Source organism: Atractosteus spatula, chromosome 4 (genome assembly GCF_055471065.1).
Source record: "Atractosteus spatula isolate fAtrSpa1 chromosome 4, fAtrSpa1.hap1, whole genome shotgun sequence".
Classification (NCBI taxonomy): Eukaryota; Metazoa; Chordata; class Actinopteri; order Semionotiformes; family Lepisosteidae; genus Atractosteus; species Atractosteus spatula.
Window position 1 is genome coordinate 16,717,240 of NC_142709.1, and position 23,349 is coordinate 16,740,588.

The 23,349-nt window shown below is 40.0% G+C and overlaps 1 protein-coding gene across 1 annotated transcript; it reads left to right on the forward strand.

Moving 5' to 3' along the window:
• Positions 1 to 1,047: 1,047 nt before the first annotated feature.
• On the forward strand, positions 1,048 to 22,862 carry casq2 (calsequestrin 2). The gene is made up of 11 exons (XM_088912828.1): positions 1,048 to 1,504; positions 9,165 to 9,249; positions 9,971 to 10,071; positions 12,212 to 12,323; positions 13,730 to 13,803; positions 14,269 to 14,399; positions 15,565 to 15,610; positions 17,570 to 17,624; positions 19,133 to 19,233; positions 20,406 to 20,480; positions 21,095 to 22,862. Exons 1-11 carry the CDS (start codon positions 1,268 to 1,270, stop codon positions 21,329 to 21,331), a joined length of 1,254 nt encoding a protein of 417 aa, XP_088768954.1. The 5' UTR covers positions 1,048 to 1,267; the 3' UTR covers positions 21,332 to 22,862.
• Positions 22,863 to 23,349: the final 487 nt, after the last annotated feature.

The following is a 23,349-nucleotide window of genomic DNA, read 5'->3' on the forward strand; positions in this document are numbered from 1 at the left end:
TACATACACCTTGGTTATTCCAGCTACTCATTTTGTGGTTGTGCGAGACAATGACAATACCTGAGCTGATAACCGTAGCAAAATGCGATTGTTTTGTGCCCAAGGGTGATGATGATGTCTGTCACGAAATGTTTATGAATCTGTTTTATACAGGGCTGTTCAGAACAGTTTCAGAACCTAAGTGGTTCATCCACTAGACTCCCATGCCTGGTGAAAATCATAGTCAGCTGTGAGCACCAATACCAAGGATCTCCAGGACTAACTGGAACAATACAAAGGTTTTCATGTTGCACTGTGGATGGAACTGGACAGCCGCAGTGCTGTGAGGTGGAAAGGGTGAGTCATTCCTGCCCTCACATTGACATTTAAACCCTACTGTCACATCCCAGTTTGTAGTGTGTTAATACTGTATGCATGCACCAGGACCCCCACCTCATATCTGCACTTACCTAATAAACAGTGTAGCTGTATAAAAACAACAGCAACAGCCTTTGATATATGAAGTAAATTCCATGGCAGGCCGATGTCTCTCTTTCATATCTGTTCTGTAAAATATCAAAATTAAGGCATTTATAAATCCTTATCAATGAAATACCATACAACAAGTGAGGTAACAAATTAGAATTCTGTATTTTTTCATTTAAAAGTATTTTATTCAAATGTGAAATATAGTGAAAATAGAATTTGAATCCCTAGTATAATGCAATATTTGATTGTTTTACTAATGTATTAATAATTCTTTAAATAAAATCTATCTTTGATACATACATATAACTGAAAATGCAGTGCTGCACTCTAGGTTCCAGTGTTGTTTCTTCTATCCCACTTTGGATGTAAATTAATGAAGCAATTTTTTTTTCTTTCAGGATCTTACAAAGGGCTCATCACTTGGGCTGATAAAGAGGCTGGGCGAATCCCTAATGGTGTCATATCTGTCCTCTTTTGATTTGCTGCATTTATTTTTAGCCCGAAACAACTGCTTCCTAAAAATGGTTCTGAAATGGCAGGGGAGAGGGCACAGCTATGTAAGGTATCCGGGGCTGAAGCTTGCAGATTGTGATCGCCTGTCGTTTTTGTCTCTCTCTTTGTCTTGGCCAGAGACTGAGAGGGACAGGCTGCCTTTTCCTGGCATGAGGAGCAGGAGAGGGCTGAATAACTAGAGCCAGAGAAGAGCTCCACATTAAAGGGTTCCCATCCTGCTGGCCCTGCTGCAGCTTGAGCCTCTCCTCTCCACAGGCTTCCTTTCAGGCTGCTCCTCTGCCCCAGCATGAAGACTGTCTGGCTTCTGCTGCCTTGTCTCTATCTATCAGCCTGCCTTTGCAGTGCAGAGGAAGGGCTGGAGTTCCCCAGCTTCGATGGGAAAGATCGGGTGATAGACATTGATGCCAAAAACTATAAGAAGGCGCTGAAAAAATATGACATGCTGTGTCTCTGGTACCATGAATCCAGGTCTTCCAGCAAGGAGCATCAGAAACAGTTCCAGATGACCGAAATGGTGCTGGAGGTAAGGACAGGAGCAGCGAAGGAGACTGTCTTTATCGGGTTTGGGATAGGGATAGTGAATGTGTGCTTGCCTGTTCCAAAGGGATCAGTGCCTCTCCGCTCTGCAGACGCTCATACTGTTGCTTTCAAGGTCAGGCTGTGGCAGTACTCTGCTGCCAGCTGTCTGTTTATTCTTGAGAAGTTGTTTGCTAACCTTCTGCAAAGGGCTCATACTTCTCACACGTCTCTCTTCCCGACACCGGCTTTGCTTTTCCATCTATTATGGCAGTTTGCCCTCCGTATGTACAGTAGTGTCTGGGACCATGAAGAATAAATTCACAAAATCCATTCTGGACCATAACGAGGGGATATCTGAATTAAGAGTTAAACATACAGTATGAATTGTTTTCACACCTGAAGAGGTTCATCAGCCAAAAAAATGTTTTTAGTTTCCTACAAGAAGTGTAAGGTTGTTTTAATTTTTTAACTCACATTTTTATAACGCATTCGTTCATATTCTGTCAAGTGCTACAACTTGCACAAATATATACTGATAGTAATTCAGTCTTCCCATAAGTAATTCAACTGTACTTATTAGGTGGAAATCAGCTTTTAGTTCTCTAAGAAATAGTTACAATGCTTATCAGGAATATTTCTGTGTGCCACTTTGTGTTCTTATTTGTGCTGCAAAGCCTTTCTGCATGTGTACAGCTTAATTGTTATATCAGTTTCATTCAGATACACTTTATTTACGTTTATTCAGTATATCAAAGCCATAAATTACCTGCACAATTATTTTCTTGGATTCAATTTCTTTACATAGGTGAGACATTGAAGTCTTAGTTAAGCAAAACCACCAACCTAAGATTGATTATTAATGTGTATATTTTTCAAATATATCTGCTTCCTGATGCCCGTGTGTGAGCCACATCATATCACACCATTTTATTCAACTTTAGTTATTCTTGCTTCAGCTTCAACAAGTTCCTTGCATTAATGTACAGAATAAATGAATTTATTTCAACCTACATCTTCCAGCATTGCTCCTGCAGAAATCCTGTCATTCCACTTGGTTTGTGGGCCTGATCTTTGTATGGCCCTGGTTCTGTGCTCAGTGCTGAAGGAGCCAGACACCCTAAAGATGCAGGACACTAACACGCTGCTCTTAGATACCTGCGGTTTCACGGGCCTGATGTTATTTTGTGAAGCAATGTGGATTGTCTGGAGATGTGAAGTAACAGGTGCAGTAAGCCAAGCAGGGGGGTTAAAAGTAACTTTTAAGTAATTGCACACCTACTTTATGTTTTTATTACATATCTAATAATTTTAATACACATCTAATTTTATCATCAATATGGACCTTTACATTTTTGTGCTAGATGTTTTATTTTGTCATTGCTGCTGCGCGTGACATTATGTTTGTGTTTTTATTTCTTCCTGAACTTCTCAGAGGAATTCTGCCTAATGGTTTCACATAGTTTCAGATAATATTGTGACATTGTTTCCCCAGGTGTCTCAGTAGTATCCCAGCTCCCATTGCAGGAACCTGTTCTATGATGTAGGGCCAATAAGGGTCGGCGTTGGTGCTGTGATAATGGGCCAAATCCAGTGTGTTTGTCATCAGTGAATTCCTCTATGCCAGAAGGAAATACATTAGTTCATGAGAGAATTTAAAGCTATTGAGCATCCTAGGGGATTTCCAAATGCCCTCTGTTATGTAACAGCATCTGACTGCATGCTCTAACACTAACCTACACTTACTAAACTAACTTCACCATGTTTCTTGCCACAGGTTGAGTTATTACTTTGAAAGACACTTTTATTCAAGCCAACCCATATTTGCACCAAATTATACAACTGGGTATTTTAGTGGAGTCATTCATGTGAAGTACCTCATTTAAGGGTATTACAACAATGTAATTGTTCAGGGCAGGAAGCTTGTGACCAACACAAAATTCCCATAACCAAGGCATCCCACAGGGCTCTGTATTAGGGCTCCTATTCTTTTCTGCCGACATATTGCTTCCAGGGTCTGTCTTCAGAAAGCAAAGTCCAGCAAGTGAGCAGTGAAAAATCTACCAGCTCCTAAATTTGTTGCTTACGTCAAAAAAGGTGTTATCTTCTCCTATTTGACTGCCAAAATCATGGGAACAACTTTTAGAGATTAAAAGCCACACTAGTAAATCTCCAGCTGACGGATGTGGTAAGAAGTTATTCAGTCACAGCACCTGGACAAGCACTGTTTCTTTCCTCTCTGGACTCCTCTTGGAGGCAACAGAACTGCAGCCATAGTCCACCTGGGTCAGAAATCTCCAGATCACGAGACCTGTAATGAAGTTCCCTGACAGTGCCATGCAAAGTTTTCAATTGGACTACTTCAGTTCCAACAAGTCCTAGTTCTTGTTTATCTGAGTCACCTCTATGTTCTATTTGTTTCAAATACAGTATTGTGGTTCACTGATGCCAGCCTGCTGGACATCCTAATGCCATCTTTTTTTATACACGAAGAGATTTTTATTTAATAATTGAACTGGCTATCTAGTCATTCTGTGGATTTTAATATTTCACAAGCAAATTCAAAGATGCATGTGAAAGGAAAATCATATATTTGTGACATGAACTTACTATTGTAAAATCTTATGTTTTTTTTTTAATCAAACGCAGACAGCGATGCAGCGCAGTTATTCCACATATACATTCTTTCTGACCTGCTGTGAAGAACTGAGAACATTTGCACTCTCTGTTTCAAAGCCTTTGGTGATAGGAATTTTCATTAACCCTCATAATATACTCATATTTAACAAAGTCTTTTCATACACAATTAACAGTGGGCAACTGCAAGATCTGTATGATAGGAAATTCAGGAAAAAGGGCCAAAATAACAGCAACAAACATAGAACAGATGCATTATAACTGAGCAACAAATCAGTAAGCAAATTATGACTTGGGAAAGAGATGCGCGGTAAAGTTAAGGGTCAATTGAAGATGTAGATGTTTAGAAAAAGGTAATCAAAGCTTCCATATTAAATTGAATGAATTGCACATCTGCCAAGTCAAGTTGCAAAAGTCAGGGAATCTGACTACAGTTTTAGAGAACTCTAACAGCACCAACAAGTTCTCTAACCAGAATGGGTTAGTTTGACTACTGCAAAGAAGGATTTAACTGTGAAAGTTCAACAGGGTTGGTTAACTGGGTCAGCTTAGGGCAGGACCAGAACAGGTGCCCCAGACAATTGTGAGCATTTGCCTTTTCAGCTTTCTAAGGCTTGCAATTTCCATATTGAAGAAATAGCTTGAGTATCCAATCTAGCTTTACAGTGACACATCACTTTGTTATGTTTTAAAGTGAGTGGTGACCTATCCAAACATTCATTTAGTTCTAGTTAGACAGACCATTGGCCCAGTTCTACCACAGCTGATCATCCTTGCTAAATGTTTTTTACTAAGAACATTGCTTGTCATGATAAAAATGGGCATGAACTGCATTCAGCCCTTTGTTGGACATGCAGATGAAGGAAAGATGAGATCTTTATTCTTAGCTCTATTACTTGAGTCTTGGCCATTTGTCAGACCCTGAAGGCCACACGTGTTCTGGCTGTTGACACCAACAGAGCGACTTGCATACTTATCCCTATAAATAAAATAGATCACTTTTTGCAAAAATGGATTATATTACCTGTTCTTTCCCCTGTTTTTCTGTGTCAGTCTTTTGTTGCATCCTAGAGTGCATAATAGAGCTTGAAGGGTACACCAAGCCTGCACTTGTGGTGTCACTCCCTTGGGCTCTCATATCCCCAGAATATGGGGGATGCTGGGTTCAGCCTGTGTTTGTACTACTTTTCCGAGGAACCCCAGTCTGTGTCTGAGACACTGGTCCCATTTCATTTCCTTCTGCATGTACCCCTGTGAAGCTGTGGCTTGGATCAAGTCTATTAATGCTGGTCAGATACTGAGGGTACTGTGGAAGACGTTTAGTGTACTGTAGTTCATTGTGAGAACACAACAAGGAAAGGAAGGTATTGTTTCAGCAATATGGAGTGGTAGTGCCTTCTAGATGCTCGTCTGTGTGCAAGGAAGTGCCTCTTGTTTTTTGCCTTAAATTTCATTTCTTGAATTTCACTTGCAGTGGTGTCATTCCCTGGGATGCTTAAGAGTGTTCAAACCACTGGTGCCACAAAGCAGGCTCTACGGCACAGTGGGTTTACTGTATCTGCTGCTTGTGTGGGCTCAAGTTCATGTCTTACTATTGGACTGACTTTGTACTTTTCAGGATTCCAAGTAGCTGTTTCAAGTGCTCAGAATTGTCTTGACTCTTCAAGACTAAAGAGATCTAGTCACTTTGACGTGTATCTATGAAAGTCGTTTGAGACCAGGAGGTGGTTTCATTCCTCTGGGCTTTTAAGAGACCAGTCTTCTGGTGTGGCAGGTTCGATTGGTGTTTGGGCTGTGCTGCAAATAAATATCTCAGAGATTGAGTTTAATTTGCATCTGCACATGTTTCTCCTCAAATAGTCCTTGGGCTGCTAAAGTTTTTTTTTCTGCTCAGTGTTTTTAAACTGGAAAGCATTAAAAATACATTCTTTCTGACCTGCTGTGAAGAACTGAGAAACTTTGCAATCTCTGTTTCTGAGTCTTTGGTGATGTTGATTTTCATTAACCCTCATAATATGCTCATATTTAAAGTTAACAAAGTCTTTTCATGCACATGCTCATTCTAAAAAAATAAAACATGGAGCTTAACAGTGCATTGAAAGCCAAAAGAAAAAGTACTAAAGATATCAGTATCTAACATGCAGTATCCATGCAGTTCAAGTAAAACAGTTTTACCTGTAACTGGGAGAAAAAGTAAATAGCAAACAGACTTAAAAATTTACTTGTAGATTCACAGAATATGAATCATAGTCTGGTTTCGCAAACCAAAATTGCCACCTACTGTACAGAGACTTTTAAGGACAAAATTGCAGGTCATTTTCTAATAATCCTGAATAGAATGTGGTGTCTGGATTCCAAATACATACAAAAGTATACTTTCAAAAGCAGGCACTCCACGTCACTCACTGTGGCAACTACATGATGAAAAAGCATTCCTGTATCCCCTAATAGAGGCTCCAATTACAAGAGTATAAAATGGCCAGGTCCCCTGAGTGACATTTAATTTCATTTTAACAGTATATACCGTGTATGTATTTTTAGAACACTGATAAAAATAGTATATTTATTATGCACACAGTTGGCACTTTGGCACAGAGGTTAGCACGGCTATCTCGCCCCTCTTTCCATGTTCTCGCACCTAGGCAGCACCCTAAAATCTGAACGTCACCAATTCGAATCAGGCCCACGCCACTGCCCGGCTACCGGCAGGAATTCTCAAGTGGCAGTGCTGTGCTCTACCTTACAGGCTAAATGGGCTAAATAGCCTCCTCTCGTTTGTGACCTGTCTTACAGTATGTTTTTAACAGGCTAAGTGCCCCCTGTGGCTGGCCAAGCCACTGGAGTTTGCATCGCTCAGGCTGAGCGGCATCTGTTTTCTGTCCAGCTCTGACTGCAGCCTCCAGTGATTCCAGATTGAGGAGGGGGAGTGGAATAACTCGAATCGCTAATTCCACATAACATACGGGCGTGCTGCACACGACGGGGCGCATGTTTGCATCTGCGGTCTTATTTTTGATATGTCTTGTAATCTTTATAACTTGGTTTCCGTTGAAATTTAAATGGGTTTATTTTCTATTGTCTGCCCCCCTCCAATCGCTGTTCCAATTGGTGTTTGTGCCTCACACACGCAAGATTAATCTATTCAGACAATTTCTCTTTATCTCTTTAATCTATTCACCATTCAATTTCATGGTGCATTTTTACTGGTTAGAGTGCTACTTAAATAGTAGCGAAATACTGTCAACTAAGCTTGTGCAACACCTAAATAAAATGGGATACTTGAACCCACAAAATCAAGTTTAATCTTGTGTGTCTACAATCACTCCATTTCTTTATTCAGAAAACAAAGTCCCCATTCCCTGTTTCATTCCCTGAAACCATCTGGACTCTTCTTACACAACAAGAGAATGTTTGCACCCATGCAAAATCAATACTACATCCTCAGGCAGCTCTTTTAAAGTTGTCTGAAATTCTCAGCACTAGAGACATGCTGTTTGTAGTTTTTGCTACAGACTTTTTTGTAATGGGCTGTAAATAAAATAAAGCACTAATGTCTCCATGTGAATAAATGTTAAGCCGTCTGTCCTCAGGGCTCAGGGCTTTACATCATTACTGAGTGTTACATCCATAATGATACATACATATTTAATAAGGAGAGTGCGTGGCCTAATCTGCCAAGCAAAACATAAGTGACTGTGGAGAGATCTGATGGTTCTGCAGAGTTTGTATTGTAGTCAAGGTTTGAAAGTCTCTGAGAGTCCTGGAACACACCCTCATTTTTACATTTAAATTGACTTCTGTCTTGAAGTCAACAGCTGCTGTTCATTACCACTCTCCAGTGCAACCCCACATTGACGCTGTAAGAGACTCACACACATATCATCTGAATGAGAGCTGGTACACAGTATTTGGAAAATAGGAACAAGTCATAGGTTTATTCCATGCTGAAAAGAGAAGAGAGAAAACACAACGTTTCGGCTGTGAAGCCTTCTTCAGGTGTGAGAAAGACAGGGCAGACAGCAAAGATTAAATAGCACAGAAGAACACAAGCTGGGAGAGGGGGGAGGCAGGAGGGGCAGAGAGGCTACTCAAGAAGTGCAAAGTGTAGAGGGGTGAAGAGAGGTGTGAAGTCAAAACCTGCATGAGAATAGAGAAGACTACATGAAAATAAATCGGTCATTGAGAGAGGGGGGATGGTGTGAACCTAGTTTCAGGATAAGTTTAGTTTCTGTTGTCTTTCTACTATGGGAGTTGAGAAACCCTTCTTTGAGAACAGAGACAAAGAGATCAGTGTGATCATGGCCGTCTGAGGTGAAATGAGAAACTACTGTATGGGCTTGGAGAAATCTTTAATCTTCCCAGCCCTAACATGTTCCCTGAAGCGTTGTCCTAGTCTCCTTCCGGTTTCCCCAACGTAGATAGTTAGGCATTTTTGGCAAGAGATACAGTAAATGAGGTTGCTGGATGTACATGATGTCGTTTGGGTGATATTTGGAAAATAGTGCATTTCTCTATTATGGGTTCCAAAGAGAACACTGTTTAGAATCACAGTCACAATGCCAGAGGCAGGAGTCACTGTTTTATCTCCCTGTCTGTCTGTATCCACTCTGTCCAGTCTAATAGCATTCAGTAGATTGTGCTACTGAGAATGATCCACCCATCTCTATAGAGTTAGATATAAGAATTAAGCAAATCTCTCTTTCACTGCCTGTACCTTGATAGAGAATGCACTTATCTGCAGAGCAGACACAGAGTGTATACAGTATATACAGACTAACTCATCTAGTCATTTCGTGAAGGACAATACAGTATATTCTTACATGTTTAACAATCTAGGGACAGTGAGGCTGATAGAAAAGCTGGAGTGGGATTTTTTTTGTTATGGTAATCAGTCTGCAGAGCTCATGGACCAATTATATTGTTCAATTCTTTTGTCTTTTCGCTGCAGGTCCTGCGTTTTTGATTTATTGCTTGTAACTCCTTGTGAGCCCTTACCTGGCTCAGTCCTTGGTTTCTGTCTTTCTCTTCAGCTGGCCGCACAAGTCCTAGAAGACAAAGACATAGGATTCGGGATGGTGGACTCCAAGAAAGATGCCAAAGTAGCTAAAAAACTTGGTAAGCTAAGAAAAGATTGTTGTCATTTAATGTTTTACTCGTTTATGACGAAGCCTGTTCTATGGTGATTATATTCAATACCAGTCTCTCCAGACCCTCCCTACACTAGCTCTCACCTGGGAAACACACGGCTGCTTCTAAACAGAAGGCGAGCTAACACTGCTTTGAACACTTCTTATTCAATCATTAACTATTAAGGCTTGACAACTTCAGAGAATAATGTAAAAACATATTCCTATATGTGCTACAGAAGAAAGTGTACAGACTTCACTTACATTGATGAAGCATGGGAAAGCATCTTATCATTCCTTGTTAATGCTTTCCCATTGCTGCCTGGTCCATGAAGCACCAGTGATATCACACAACCCCGAGAAGCATGTTCACACTTTCTGCTGATAACCTTTGACATCAGTAGTCCATTTATTTTTTTATTCAGTATTAGCAACTTCCGTTTTGGTGCTATATAACAAATTAACAAATAACTACCATGCAGTGCCTTGCAAAGGTATTCATCCACTGCCAGTGACGTCCTGTTTTGTTGAGTTGTTGAGTTACAAATGACGTACTGTATACACGATTTTGAACGTAAATTATTTTAATCAAGACTTGAATCCTTAATCTGAATGTTTTTACAGTTGAATGACGGGGAACACCTGTAACTGGAACCAGCCTGTTCTCAAATCACTGTCACCTTGCGGACTTATCTCTCCTGCCTTTTCAGGTCTGGAAGAAGAGGGCAGCATCTACGTGTTTAAAGATGAGCACGTGATAGAGTTTGATGGAGAGCTTTCTGCAGACACTCTGGTGGAGTTCCTTTTAGATGTAAGTATTGGTGAGAAAAGTTGAAAATTGCTTTTGACATCAAGGGGATGAAATGGGCTTCTCTAATTTATTTGGATGTAAGATAGACTGAGGGGAAACAGCCAGGTGGAGTCTCCATGGGTCTTTAGTGAAAAAGGGGCAGTAACATAGACAACAATGAACCTGTTGCCGTGGTGAAACATGGTGCATACTGTAATTGTCCTGATCACAATTAACATACAGTATGTTCTCAGTCTGACTGACCTCCATATTGAAAATCTTTGCATACAGTTCCTGCAGAGAACCCACATATATCAGACTTTTTGTTTTGGTCTGTGATGAAGTGAACATTAAACATACAGTATATACAGTACTGTACAGTACAGTGCACACCTACACTGAATGCCAAGATATGGTAACCACTTAATGGATTCTTTCTAGCCTTGTGCACTCAGAAATACACATTGCAAAATGTCTTAATAACCTGGATCATTTTCACTGCGCTCTTTCAACGCATTGACTATGGCTAAGTCACCTGGGACGTAAAGACATAGAGTATGCTCATCAGTGCCGCACAAGAGCAGCAGCCTCCCCCAGGACTTGTGGTAGAGATATAACCCGTGAGTGGGACTGGGGTTTCAACAGTTCGAGCCTCCTTCATAACGAAGGTTTTGCCCGAGTCTTGGGAAAAAGACTGGACAGAGAAAGATTTCTTCATAGGACTACAGATACTCACTTCATGCAGCAGTGTCCAGGAAGTCTTCTGAGAGCCATTTCACTTTGGCAAGAAAAGAGAACGTGTGTGGGAGGGTGAAAAGGTTGTATCTGCACTATGGTTGTGAAAGAACAGTAAATAACGTCTCTATTTAAGACCTTAACAGCAAAATGGAGCATTAAAAGCTACAATTAAAAAAAAACAGTACACATATACACATGTAATACCCATCCCTACGCAAACATCAAGGATACCACTACTAAAATAGATTCACTAAAAGTCCCGTTTGATGTGCCACACATCAAGTCTTGCTTTTCCCATGGTGGGACAGACTTCCAAAGATAAGATGAAAGAATTTATCTTCTGGAACACCGTCTAGACATCTGAAATATTTCACCAGTCACTTCTAGTATTATTACCCCCAGTGTTTCACCAGCAACTAATTGCCACAATTTTTCCTTTGTGGCTTCAGGTTTCCCCCCTGCTTGCTGGTGCTGCACTGTCAGACCAAGACAGATGATATCTTTCAAATGCTGGAAAAAGTGATCTTTTGTGATAATGGCACCCCCTCCTGAAGGTCCCTTTAAGAGCCAGATGCTTTTTCCAATTACTGTAGACAGTAACTCTGGTTCAACAGCCTAGTCCACGTGGAGCTCAATAAGTCACATCAGCTACGGCACTAAACAAGCAGGGAATCGGACAGACAGCAGACAGCGGGCTTCACAAATTTGTGAGGAGAGTCTTCAGCAGGTGGTGCTGTCAGAGTGTCATTGGTCCCACTATTAGTATTAAGTGTACAGTTTTCTACAGTAAAAGAATATACTCCCTGGCCTGTAATGATTAAACTTTAAGAGCCCATTTTTGCATTTAAAATTCTGTTTTAAGTCCTTCCTTTTCATAGTAAAAATAAACAGAAACTACCCAACGATCATAAAACAAAAAAGGGAATAGAAAGAGAGTCTGCTAAGCACATTTCCGTTAATTCTATGATCGTATTAACGGGTTACCAATAATATGCATAAATCACATGATCTCAAAACCGTGTACTTAACACGGGCAGTAAATACTGTAATTGTACTAGATACTGTAAATGAAACAAAGAATTGCATACGTTTTCAGGGTTTACAGTGCAATAACTATCTCTTGCTCATACAGTATGCTAATAGCATTGGTGTTTTTGAAGCAGCTCTTAATAGAGAAGAGGTCAACAAACAATGATAAAGGGCTTATACTTCAAGCTGCTGGTGCCACATTCTGAACCAGCTGAAGTAAGCATGAATTTCTTTAAATCTGGATATGTCAGACATGACATGAAACATAACAGCATAACAGTGAAGAACCTCCATCTATGTGCGTCCTGACCCAGGAAAGGGCCGTCTTCATTAGTGCCGCGAGTGCAGGCTGCCTCCTTCATTCCCGCTGATGTACGCTTTTGTTCATTACCAGTTGCTGGAAGACCCTGTGGAGCTCATTAGCAACACCTTGGAGCTCAGAGCTTTTGATAACATCGACGAAGACATCAAACTCATTGGGTATTTCAAAGATGAAGACTCGGAGCGTGAGTCCTGAGCAATCTTTTTTGTGCTTTCTGCCTCTTTCACTGTCTTTTGCATGTTCTCTTATACCTCTTCCTTCCACTGTATCCAGTAGTACAGTATGTCAGATTATTGTTAAAGTGTTTAAAACCTAAGGGTAATTACATCCTTTAATTTCTCTCAACCTCTAAGATCTAAATCGGCATGTATGAACTGGCAAGCCTTGGTTACTTTTCAGCTTAATAACTATATATTTATTTAAGAGCTGTACAATAAGTGTGATATACACGGAGCCAGATGCAGGTAATATAATTTTTTCCTAACTTTCATCTATACATAGTGTCACAGGTGAAAATCAGTTACGCCTGCTAACAGTCCCATCTCCATGTATGCCCAGTATTCCCAACTGGCACTTATCTGCATGTAGGAAAACACTAAGAACAACAACAGCCAATAATAGATATAGATTTCTGCAACGAAGACTGTCAGTTTCCCCATGTGACAACAAAGCTTTAAATAACTTCTTTGCTAGTCAAGTAATCTTGATGCAATTATGTTGCTCTTCTTTTAAGGACGCGTGATGATCATGTAATCTTTTCTTAAATACCCCTTGCTGAAAGCTGAGCTGCTTTGTAGTGACAGACCTCCAAAACCATTTTTAGATTTCACATGAATACATCATTTGGCACATTTGTGGACATGTTGATAAGATGAATCTAGTTGGATTAAAAAAACTTTATGCAAGACAAGTTTCATTCAACAAGCCTTTAATAAAGGGCTTAAGAAAAGTTGTGCATACTTGCAGTTGTGTATACTATAAACGAAAATTTCTACAGTAGAAACTACAAGGAAGTGCATTTAAAACGGAGAACAGGAGGCACTTCTTTACATAAATGGTTGTGGGAGTGTGGAACAAGCTGCCCAGCCATGTCATTGAAGCTGAAACCCTGGCTTCTTCGTAGTTTTGGGATTAAACCCTCTGATCAACAAACTGCTTATATCTAAATGAGCTAAAAGCAATGGGCTGAATGGCCACCTCATTTGTGACCTTCCTCATGATCTTGTACACATCTATCCATCTATCACAGAAGAAAGAGCTCTCTTGCACTCTGTGTAAAGTAAACACATGGAGCTTTTGTCTAAATTTTGCTTAGCGTTCAGAAGGGACCTGATGCATGACTAAAAGCAAGTAACATTTGCTGATGGCGAGAAGTGCCTCAACAATTTTTGGAGTTGTTCCGTACCTTACAGTTGGCACGAAGCCAGTGATTGTAAGAACAGTCCTGCCACTCAGATGTGTGTTCTGGAGGTACACTAGTGTCAGGGTAGTAATGTAGGACAAGTGTAGGATTAGGGAAACCTGGGCCACTCATTATGAGGTCTGACCTTTTTGTGACACAATTCATGCTTTTCTCTTCTCTTCTCCTAGACTTCAAAGCCTTCCAAGAGGCTGCAGAACACTTTCAGCCGTATATTAAGTTCTTTGCTACTTTTGACAAAGGAGTAAGTGATGCTTCCTTTTTTCTCCACGGCCATGTGAATAACAAAAGAATTAAAAAGATTAATAATGTCTCTGATGAAAACAAATGGATTTCATAAAAAGTCTTTCCATTTTTCCATCAGAGGTGAACAAGTCCAGTACATCATCTATCAGTTGGTTCATCACTTCAGTACAATTTGAGTATGTTCTTCACCTAACCCCAGGGCAAACAAGGCAATATAAAGGATTTAAATGTAAATTCATATCACTAGTTGCCCCAGCAGATACATTATTTTAAATGGGAATGCTGTGTTATCTCTTTCATTAACCCAATAAATGGGTATTCTATGATTTCTGTCAGATACATTTCCACATTCTTTTCAATTTCAATTTTCCCTCCTCTCTACAGTACCCCATTCTAACTCCTTGTCTCCTGAACAACCGTCCTTGTGGATCAAGACACAGAATGACTTTTTGCTCTCTTTCAGGTGGCAAAGCAACTTACTCTGAAAATAAATGAAGTGGACTTCTATGAACCTTTCATGGAAGAGCCGGTGACTATTCCAGGAAAGCCACACACAGAAGAGGAGATTGTAGACTTTGTGAATGAACACAAAAGGTAAAGGACGTTTTCGCCAAGACAATATCATATATGTGCAGTACAGTCAACTTGGAAATGTATTTCAACATAGCAGTATTTCAGAAGTATGAGTTAAGTATTAGCCAAAGTGGAAATGGGCTAGATGGGCCAAAATCCCTACTCTTGCTCGTAGCCTTTCTTGCTTATGAAAAGTATATAAAACAGTATGGTGGTATGGTGGTGCAGTGTTTAGCATTGCTGCCTCGCAGCACTGGGGCTCTGAGTTTGTTTCTGGAGGTGCTTTCTGCAAGGAGTTCTGGATGTTCTGCCCGTGTTTGTGTGGGATTTATCCAGTCCAAAGACATTCTGGTAAGTTAATTGGCTTCTGGGAAAACTGTCCGGGTTTCAATGTGTGTGTTAGTCCTAACAGATTTGCCCTGCAATGGACTGGCTTTCTGTCCAGGGTGTATCCTGCCTTGCAAACGTTGCTTGCTGGGACAGAGTTTAGAAAACGAAGGGATGGATATAAAAAGCTATTCTAAGGAATATTAAGGAAGCATATTATTTTAGACGGATGCCTCTGGCAGGGGCAGGTTGTTTATTTTGCCCTAGTGGTGTACCCGTAAACACACTTTTCAGATTTTCTGAGACAGTACTCCCGGAGAGAAGTGGGCGACTTGAAACCCCATCAGTCTGATCATCTTCAGTCACATAGCAGCTTCCCTGCAGTACCTTGCAGTGCAATCACTTTTCTGTCTGCTGCAAACTCTACTGCGCGCCAAATTCATGGCTCCGAATTGAAGACATGAAAGGAAAAATAACTGAAATGCCCACTCATCTTAGGACACACAGCAGCATTGACCATGCAGTACAGGAGGTTCTACACTGATAGGAGGAGAGGCATGCTTGTCAATGACATCACCATGAACTTGTAGGCTATTGGGTAATTACAGGGGAGCCAGGAAAGCCCTGAGCCAATCATAAACCTCCATGGGGATTCCCAGTTACAACTGGATAGTGAAATGACCTAGGTTTGAACTCAAACTGCCTGGGTCATAGAGCTCAGCCTTTGCTCAGGACAACCAGCTGCATCTCTTGAGCTGCTCGGAAGTGCAGTTCGGTTTCACGTGGAATAAGTTCCCATTGAGGATGTGAACAATTCCCACCGGTCAGACTTGTATTTTCTAATGACTGTCTTTTCCAGGCCCACTCTGAGAAAGCTACGTGCTGAAGATATGTTTGAAACATGGGTAAGAACCAATGCTCTTCTAAGACGTGATAAGATGATCTCACTTAGAACTGGGGTACCATTAAACTGCCTGTGAATACTGCATGTGTGTTCTAGTGAATGCAGTGGCATGCTGTGTGACTCTTGGCAGGACCTGCATACCAGGCACTGCTACATGTCAACCCTTTAGAAAACCGACAGATCGCACTGAAAAGGAGGTCAGGCATTTCAATAGCACAAAAATTGCAAACATTGATTCATCATTGATCATATTCTCATTCTTGTCAGTACATTGCCTTCAGTTTCAAGTATTCATAGATGCATTTTCTGAAAATCGAAATGTGATTTTCAGAGACCTTTGACATGAATTTTAAGTACATTAGAGGTTTTAAGGTCACAGATGAGAGGAGGCCATTTGGCCTGTCTAGCCCATTTGGTAGTTAGTAGTAAACAGTATTTTTATGTAATGGGCTTTAATTGATCTTATTCAACCATTTTGTGAAAGAAACAAGGGTATCACCTTCAATAACATAGCTAATTTGTATGGATAAGGAAATGCCCCGTTCTCAGTTTTAAAATCACATGTTCTTTCTGAAGAAATCTGCAGGACTGTCACTGCCTTTGAGGAATTTGAATACTTGTATCAAGTCCACTTGTAATCTCATCTGTTCAAGACTAAAAAGTTCGGTTCTTTCAGCCTGTCAGTGTAGAACATTCCCTAAAGCCTCAGAATGTATGCAGTTCCTCTTCTCTAGACTCCAGAGATTCCAGAGCAGTAATATCTTTTATATAAAATGGTGACCAAAATTGAACACAATATTCTGAATAAGGTCTTACTAGTGTATTATACAATATTAACATAACATCCCTTGTTTTAAATTCTGCTTTTAGTTTGATATCCTAGCATTTTCTTTGCCTTTTTAATTGCTTCCACACATTGGCTTGAGGATATTAATTACATATCAACATTGAGCCTTATCTTAAGTAGCTTTGTCAAACCTAGCATTTCCCATTTTATATTTATAGTTTATGTTTTTACTACTTGCATGCAAGACCCAAACGTATATATATTAAATTTAATCTGACAGGGGTTTACAGTTTTGAATTTCAGTTGCTTCTTCTGTTGTGTTTGATAATCCTCCTAATTTGGTACCATGTGCAAACTTGAGTAGTATATCAGCTATATAGATCATTGATATGAATCAGAAAGATTAGTGATCCTAGTACAGATCCTTGGAGTACTCCGCTAATTACATCACCCTAACCAAGCTTATCTGATTCTGTTTCAACCCCACCCATTATCACCCTTCCAAAGAAGGTGTTGACAGAGTAGCTGAAAGACCTAACTCCACGCAAATCTAAGATAGACTTGAATCTGGGATCATGGTATTGTAATCCAGTAGTGATAATTGATACTTGATTTGTATTTGAGCTGTTGTTGAGCTGTTAACGTACAGTCTTGAGTTCATTGTGTGAAATTTATTTCAATGATGTTTTCAGACTAAATTTAGTTTTTATAGTTTACACAAAAGTGAGCAAATACAATTGAATAAACCCAGACAGGCCATTAGCATGGAAATGAATGAAAATGTGACAATTCGTCAGGCACTGCAACAGGACTGAAAGCACCACAGAGACTGACAGTGAGCCAAAAGCAGATGAATCTCATTAAGTGCTGAGCACATTATTTTCAAGTGCCACCTGTTTTAACTGCTATCTGTCAGTTTAAAATTGTTCAAGGGTAGATCCCCTGAGTGCAGACCTTGTCAATGGACATTCTAGGCACTGAGTAAATGTAAGCAGACTGGTTTCTGTAATGCAGTAATTTCTTATGTTTAAAAACAGCTTAAGACAAGTGCATGTATAATGTTGAATGGGGCTAACAATCGCATTTAAACAGTGTTAGGTTTGAAAAATCACTTCAATCAATTCAAATCAATTTGTCAGATGCAAACCTTTTTGATGAAAATTCTGTTCCCAGGAGGATGATATGGATGGAATTCATATTGTTGCTTTCGCAGAAGAAGAAGATCCTGGTAAGTGTGAATAAAACATGGTCAACCAGATCATCTGGGAGTTTCTGAGTGATTGAACCCGTAAAGGTGCTGATTCAAGAAGAGTCCAGGGCCTGCAGACCAGACAAGAACAATTTGTAAGGGTTATGTCATTGTGTGGACAAGCACTGGGTGGATTAGAGATGTCCAGGCTGTCCTCAGATTGTTAGGCAACAGAGACTGTACTGATCTTGCTGTCAGTGAGAACAGGATCACTCCTCCAGTTGGTACTGCCTCTCATTTAAGGCACTGTTAGGCTTCTGTGACCCTGTTGAAGGAAGGCATGCCCCCCATCTTATACCCACTGTTCTGGTTTGAGTGCTGTAAAGTGGAACAGATTACAGTTCATGGCTCCGTATTAGTCAGGGTATAAAAGAGATTTAGGAGTGCAAGTGAGCTCGGTGGTTAGTGCCGTCCCATCGCAGCTCCAGGGTCCTGGGAGTGATGCCAGAGTCAGGTTCCCCTTGTGGGGATTTCTGGTCGCTGGGCGCTGCGGTCTTCTCCTACCAGCCAAAGAAATGCTGGCTAAGCTACTCTAAACTGTCCCTTTCTCTGGGGCTCTACTATGAGGGACTGGAGTGCTGCCATCGAAGCGACTCCTGCCAGGATAAGTGGATTTCTGATAATGGACGGATGAAAGAAGGCTTTATCGTTTTTGCATGTGTGATGTTATGTAGTCCGAAAGGACATAATGCACCCATCTATTTTCTAAGTGCTTTATCCAATACAGGGACATGGCGGAACCAGAGCGTATTCTGGCAAGCAACAGGTGTTAGACAGGATTCACCCCTAACGGGATGCCAGTCCATCACAGGACACACACAGACACTCACACACTCACACGAGGGCCAATTTCCTCAGAAACCAGTCAATGTAACAGTATGTCAATAGAGAGTGGGAGGAAACCGGAATACCCCGAGGAAACCTATGCTAGCACAGGTAGAACGTAAAAACTCCACGCAGACAGCATCTCAGGTAATCATACCAGGGCCCCAGTGCTGCAAGGCAGCAGTAGTCTTTAAGTTTGTCAAAGACTAAGTTTGTGCCCTGTAGAATCTCAAAGGCAGAGCATGAGCAATTGATACTGCTGTTTTGTTTGGCAGCAGTCTGACACAAACAGACAGCAGTTACAGCTGACTTTCAGAGTAGCTTTGTGTTGCAGTGTAAAGTGGCTCAGGTGTTTTTTGGAGGCAACATCTGAAAATGCGCAGTTTTGAATGTTGCTGCCATGACAGTCAGCATAGTTGTATAAAGCACCATTCCAAACAAAACAAGTGCAGAGTTAATTTTAAATTAATTAAATGTTTTTATGCAGTATTGTTTGGGAGCTATAGGCTCAAATTTAATACTACCAGAATTGTAGCATTCACTTAGGACCAGTGTAATATTAATGTGAAATCAGGCCTATCTTTAGAGTGGGACACACAGTGAATAATTTATTGTATTCAGGTACTATATCTATTTATTCATTTTTCATTTATTCACTTCAGATGGCTTTGAGTTCCTTGAGATCCTGAAAGAAGTGGCAAGAGACAATACCAACAACCCGGATCTCAGCATTGTGTGGATCGACCCGGATGACTTTCCTTTGGTGAGCTGCCCTCACTCTTTTTTTCAGTGATAATTTTCATCATTTCATCGTTTCACCAGGATTTCAAGCTGGTGTCCTGTTCCAGTACAAACACTCACACGTTGCCCAGGCCACTGGAGTCACTCCTCTGAGCTGTCCCATTCCAGTACAAACACTCACACATCCCCCAGGCCAGGATTGGGAAAATTAAAATTTTCCAAATCTGGGGAACTGGGGAACATTGAATATGGAGATAGTGATACGGTAATTTCGGTTCAATGGAAATGACCGAGAGCTCAGCTTGAATAAAGCCAGATATCCACAAGGCCCAGAATTCAGAAACCCTGTTGTACAAACAGTAAGCACAACATACAGCACCTCAAGACACTTCTCACCCTTGGTCCTGAAGTACTTGATTTGCATTACCAATGAGCTCCTAAGTACTGACCTGAAATCTTTAATTGTAGGCATTTCCCTGTTGTCACCTCTTAAATCCATAGACAAAAATAGAGATGAGTGTTACCTCTGTATCCAGAGCTTGGTTTTAAAGTTCCTTCTAATTACTGTTGTTTCAATGATCAAGCATCCGATATGGAAACAAGTGGGCCATGCAAAACAGACAGTGCTTACTATTATAGGAACGCACAATCAGCAAAATCTCCTCCTCTTCCCAGGGAACCTACTGAGAATTCTTCAACTAGCTAACAGGCAGCAAAAACATTTTAAGCAAGATGTAGACTGGATGTCTAGAAACTCTTCAGTTCCAGCATTTCTGAGCACAAATCATGGACTTAGTTGGTAAGCTAAATAGGATATAATTAGAAGGGCACATATACTGTATTTGGCACACAACTAGCTGCAGGGATTCCTCTTACTGAATTTGTAAACAATTGAAACTGCAAAAATACAATTCGTTTTCTAAGATGAGAAAGATACAGTTTTTACCCATGTGGGGTTCATGCAGATTCAGATCATTCAGAAGAATTTTGCTTGGGAATGTTGTTTGAACAAAGTATCGGATTCAAGTGAAACAATGATTGCAATTTTCTCAATATATGAATTAAGGCTGTGAATACTTGGTGGTGACAACTTAGTGTGAATAAGAAGAAATGGCGAATTAAAAAGTCTTCTTCATGTTAATACGTTATATTTCTACAGCAATTACTCGAATAAATGTTTTCCTCTCATTTCAGCTGATTACATATTGGGAGAGAACGTTCAAAATTGACCTTTTCAAGCCTCAGATTGGAGTGGTGAATGTTACTGATGTAAGTTCTACAGTGCTTGCCCTTATTGCCACTGCTATTTTGGTATCTAATAAAAAATCTTAATAACCCAAAAGACTGTGTGTATTCGCCAGAGTTTGGGCACCTGACACTGTTCGGTCCACAATGGGGTCTGTGAATAAGAACATGGGCCCCCTCTCCTACTTGTTTATATACATCAAAGATCAATTTAAAAGTAACTGTTGAATATTAATAATATATGCTATATATCCAGGGTGACCTTTTAACATTTTCCACAAGCTACTCAATTACAAATAAGTGGAATTAGACCAACCACCTACCTAAAACTTTACTATTTAAAATATTGCAATTTAATGTATTACAGTACTTTACTGAAGGTCATACTGTATAATCAGTCACCCTGTTGTGTTGAAGACAATTTGGTTTGTATTCGGATTCGGATGGGTCCTAATAAACAGCATAGTGAAACATACTGGTCCTAATTTCCCCTGAAGACAAACTGTGGGCAGACTGTCCATCCCATTGGCCCACTACACAGACAGGAGGTTTCTAACTGTCAAGTTAAAGGGACAGTAAAACTCTTTCCCCACAGTCTTTGTTTCTGTAATGCCCTTCCTCACTTTTCTCTCCCGTAGGCTGACAGTGTGTGGATGGATCTCGCGGACGATGAGGATCTTCCCACAGCGCAGGAACTGGAGGACTGGATCGAGGATGTCCTTTCAGGAAAAGTGAACACTGAGGACGATGATGACGAAGACGATGATGAGGAGGAGGACGACAATGATGACGACGATGATGACGACGACGACGACGATGATGATGACGATGACGACGACGATGATGATGACGATGACGATGATGATGATGACTAAGTTGCAAACTTCCAGAATCCCTCAATGCTGAAGTCATACAAAATATCTTGGTTAACATTTGGATTCTGCTGCTTAAAGCCTGGTTCACACTATTGGAACTGTTGAGAAAATACTGTTGCAAAACTTCAGCCAGCACAGGCAAATTTCTCAAAGAGCGAGTTCTTCTCTTTTGAGAAGTATTAAGACCTGTATAGGTAGGCCAGCCAGCTATGAACCACCTAAAAAGTGTCACAATGTCATCAAAACCAGGATTAGTATAGGACACCTGTAAACAAGAGGAGAAGGCTTTAGTTAGCATTCGTATAATTAGAAATTACATGTGACACTTGGAACTGGAAAAAGGACGTTCTTTGGAATGTAACTTTATCAAATTAATTATGTCTGGCCGAACAGGCCTGTCTTTGATGACAGATATCATAACAATTGGAAAGAGACATGCTGAAAATCTTGCAGACTCTTTTTACCTCCCTTGGCCATGAGTAAAGTAATGGGAGTTAAGGGCAATCTGAAGTCAAGATATGTGGTATGTCTTGTTGATTGTCCAAAGATATGTCTAACAGTGTGAACCAGGCTTAAACAAGACTCTCCTGTATGCTGGAGTACGTTCAGGAAAAAAAAAGAAAAAAATATACATCGACCTCGGACAGTTTTATAGAGAATTTTGTACATTTTCTACTCTTCTTTATAAGCCACCCCTGCTTCTTTTTTTTTGTCATTTTAACAAATGATATTTTAAACTACAGGCAATACCTGCATCCACAGCTGATGACAAGAGTCTCCAGTTCCTGCCATTGTAAGATGAGTCTTGGTATTTTATGAAGTTAATGTCTGGAGCCATTCCTACTAAGAGCACACACAATATTTTGCTTGAAAGACAGAATCGGCTTCAGCCCAGATGAAATTCAAATTCTGAACTGCCTGTGAAACCAGTCGCCAGAAACAAATGCAGTATTTGATGGTGGCTGTCAGTCTGGTGCCTATTTTAAATTTTATGTTGGTTGGCAAGTTGAAGTTTTGCTTTATCGTTACATGTGTTAACGAAATATTTACTGTAGGTGGGATGCTTAAAGAAGTTTTACAACCAAATGTATTTTTCCAGTAATAAATCCATATCCTTATTATCGTTTAAAAAATGTTGGAGCAAAAGTAAAAAATGTGAATAATGATAAATAGGAGCTGCAACACCTTTTTATTTTATATTTTTGTAAGGAAGTCTAATATATTTGGTGACAGACATTTGAACTACCTAGTAGTGCACTTCCATAAATATTACATTATTGCTTTGGTTTCCAAGGCACCAAGGTTACTGCAAGCATACAAATGGGTTTTGGCCTTCAGAATTTCATTACTATAAAATCCCATTCTTCTTAAAAACAAAGGAGCCTCATAAAATTTAAGTGTTTTGGTAAACATAAGATCTTTTCTGAAGAAGATTTGACAATTTTATTTTCCGCAAACAAAAACACTTTTGGGGGCACTGTTGCATGAGCTCTGTGGAATGTTACTTTTAATTAAAACTAAGGGAAAAGTGTCTTCTATTCATCATTTTGGTAACGTAATAACATGAAGTTACTTACTGTATTCTCAGTCTTAATACAATATTTATAATAGGAGTGGTCAATTCAAAACATTTCATTGTGCACTATGGACACAGGCACACTCTTATCCCTCAAAGCAGTCTGGAGATAACAGACAATGAGATGCAATGTGTCCTAAACAAGACATAGTAAGAGTTATAAAAGAAACCAATGGATGACTCTTAATGCAGAAAGAGATTGTATGATTTGTGAAACATCTCTGTGGTCTGCTGGTGTAATTACAGTAAATTAGTACACTACAGAAACTGCAACAATGTCTAAAACTAGCGTGACTTAAAAAAACAAGATACTCAGACAAATATTTTATTTTTTATCTTTGATTGTCAATCATTAGAATACTAGTTGAGGTTTTACTTGATCATTACTCAATCTGCTACACATAATTTCATTTTTAATTTCCAAGACCATAAATACAATTGC

Bases quoted from the DNA above. Each gene is read 5' to 3' on its own strand.
- casq2 (XM_088912828.1), top strand. From the start codon at position 1,268: ATGAAGACTGTCTGGCTTCTGCTGCCTTGTCTCTATCTATCAGCCTGC. The intron at 10,072-12,211 runs GTAAGTATTGGT...GTTCATTACCAG, and splicing joins TGGTGGAGTTCCTTTTAGAT to TTGCTGGAAGACCCTGTGGA. The intron at 13,804-14,268 runs GTAAGTGATGCT...GCTCTCTTTCAG, and splicing joins TTGCTACTTTTGACAAAGGA to GTGGCAAAGCAACTTACTCT.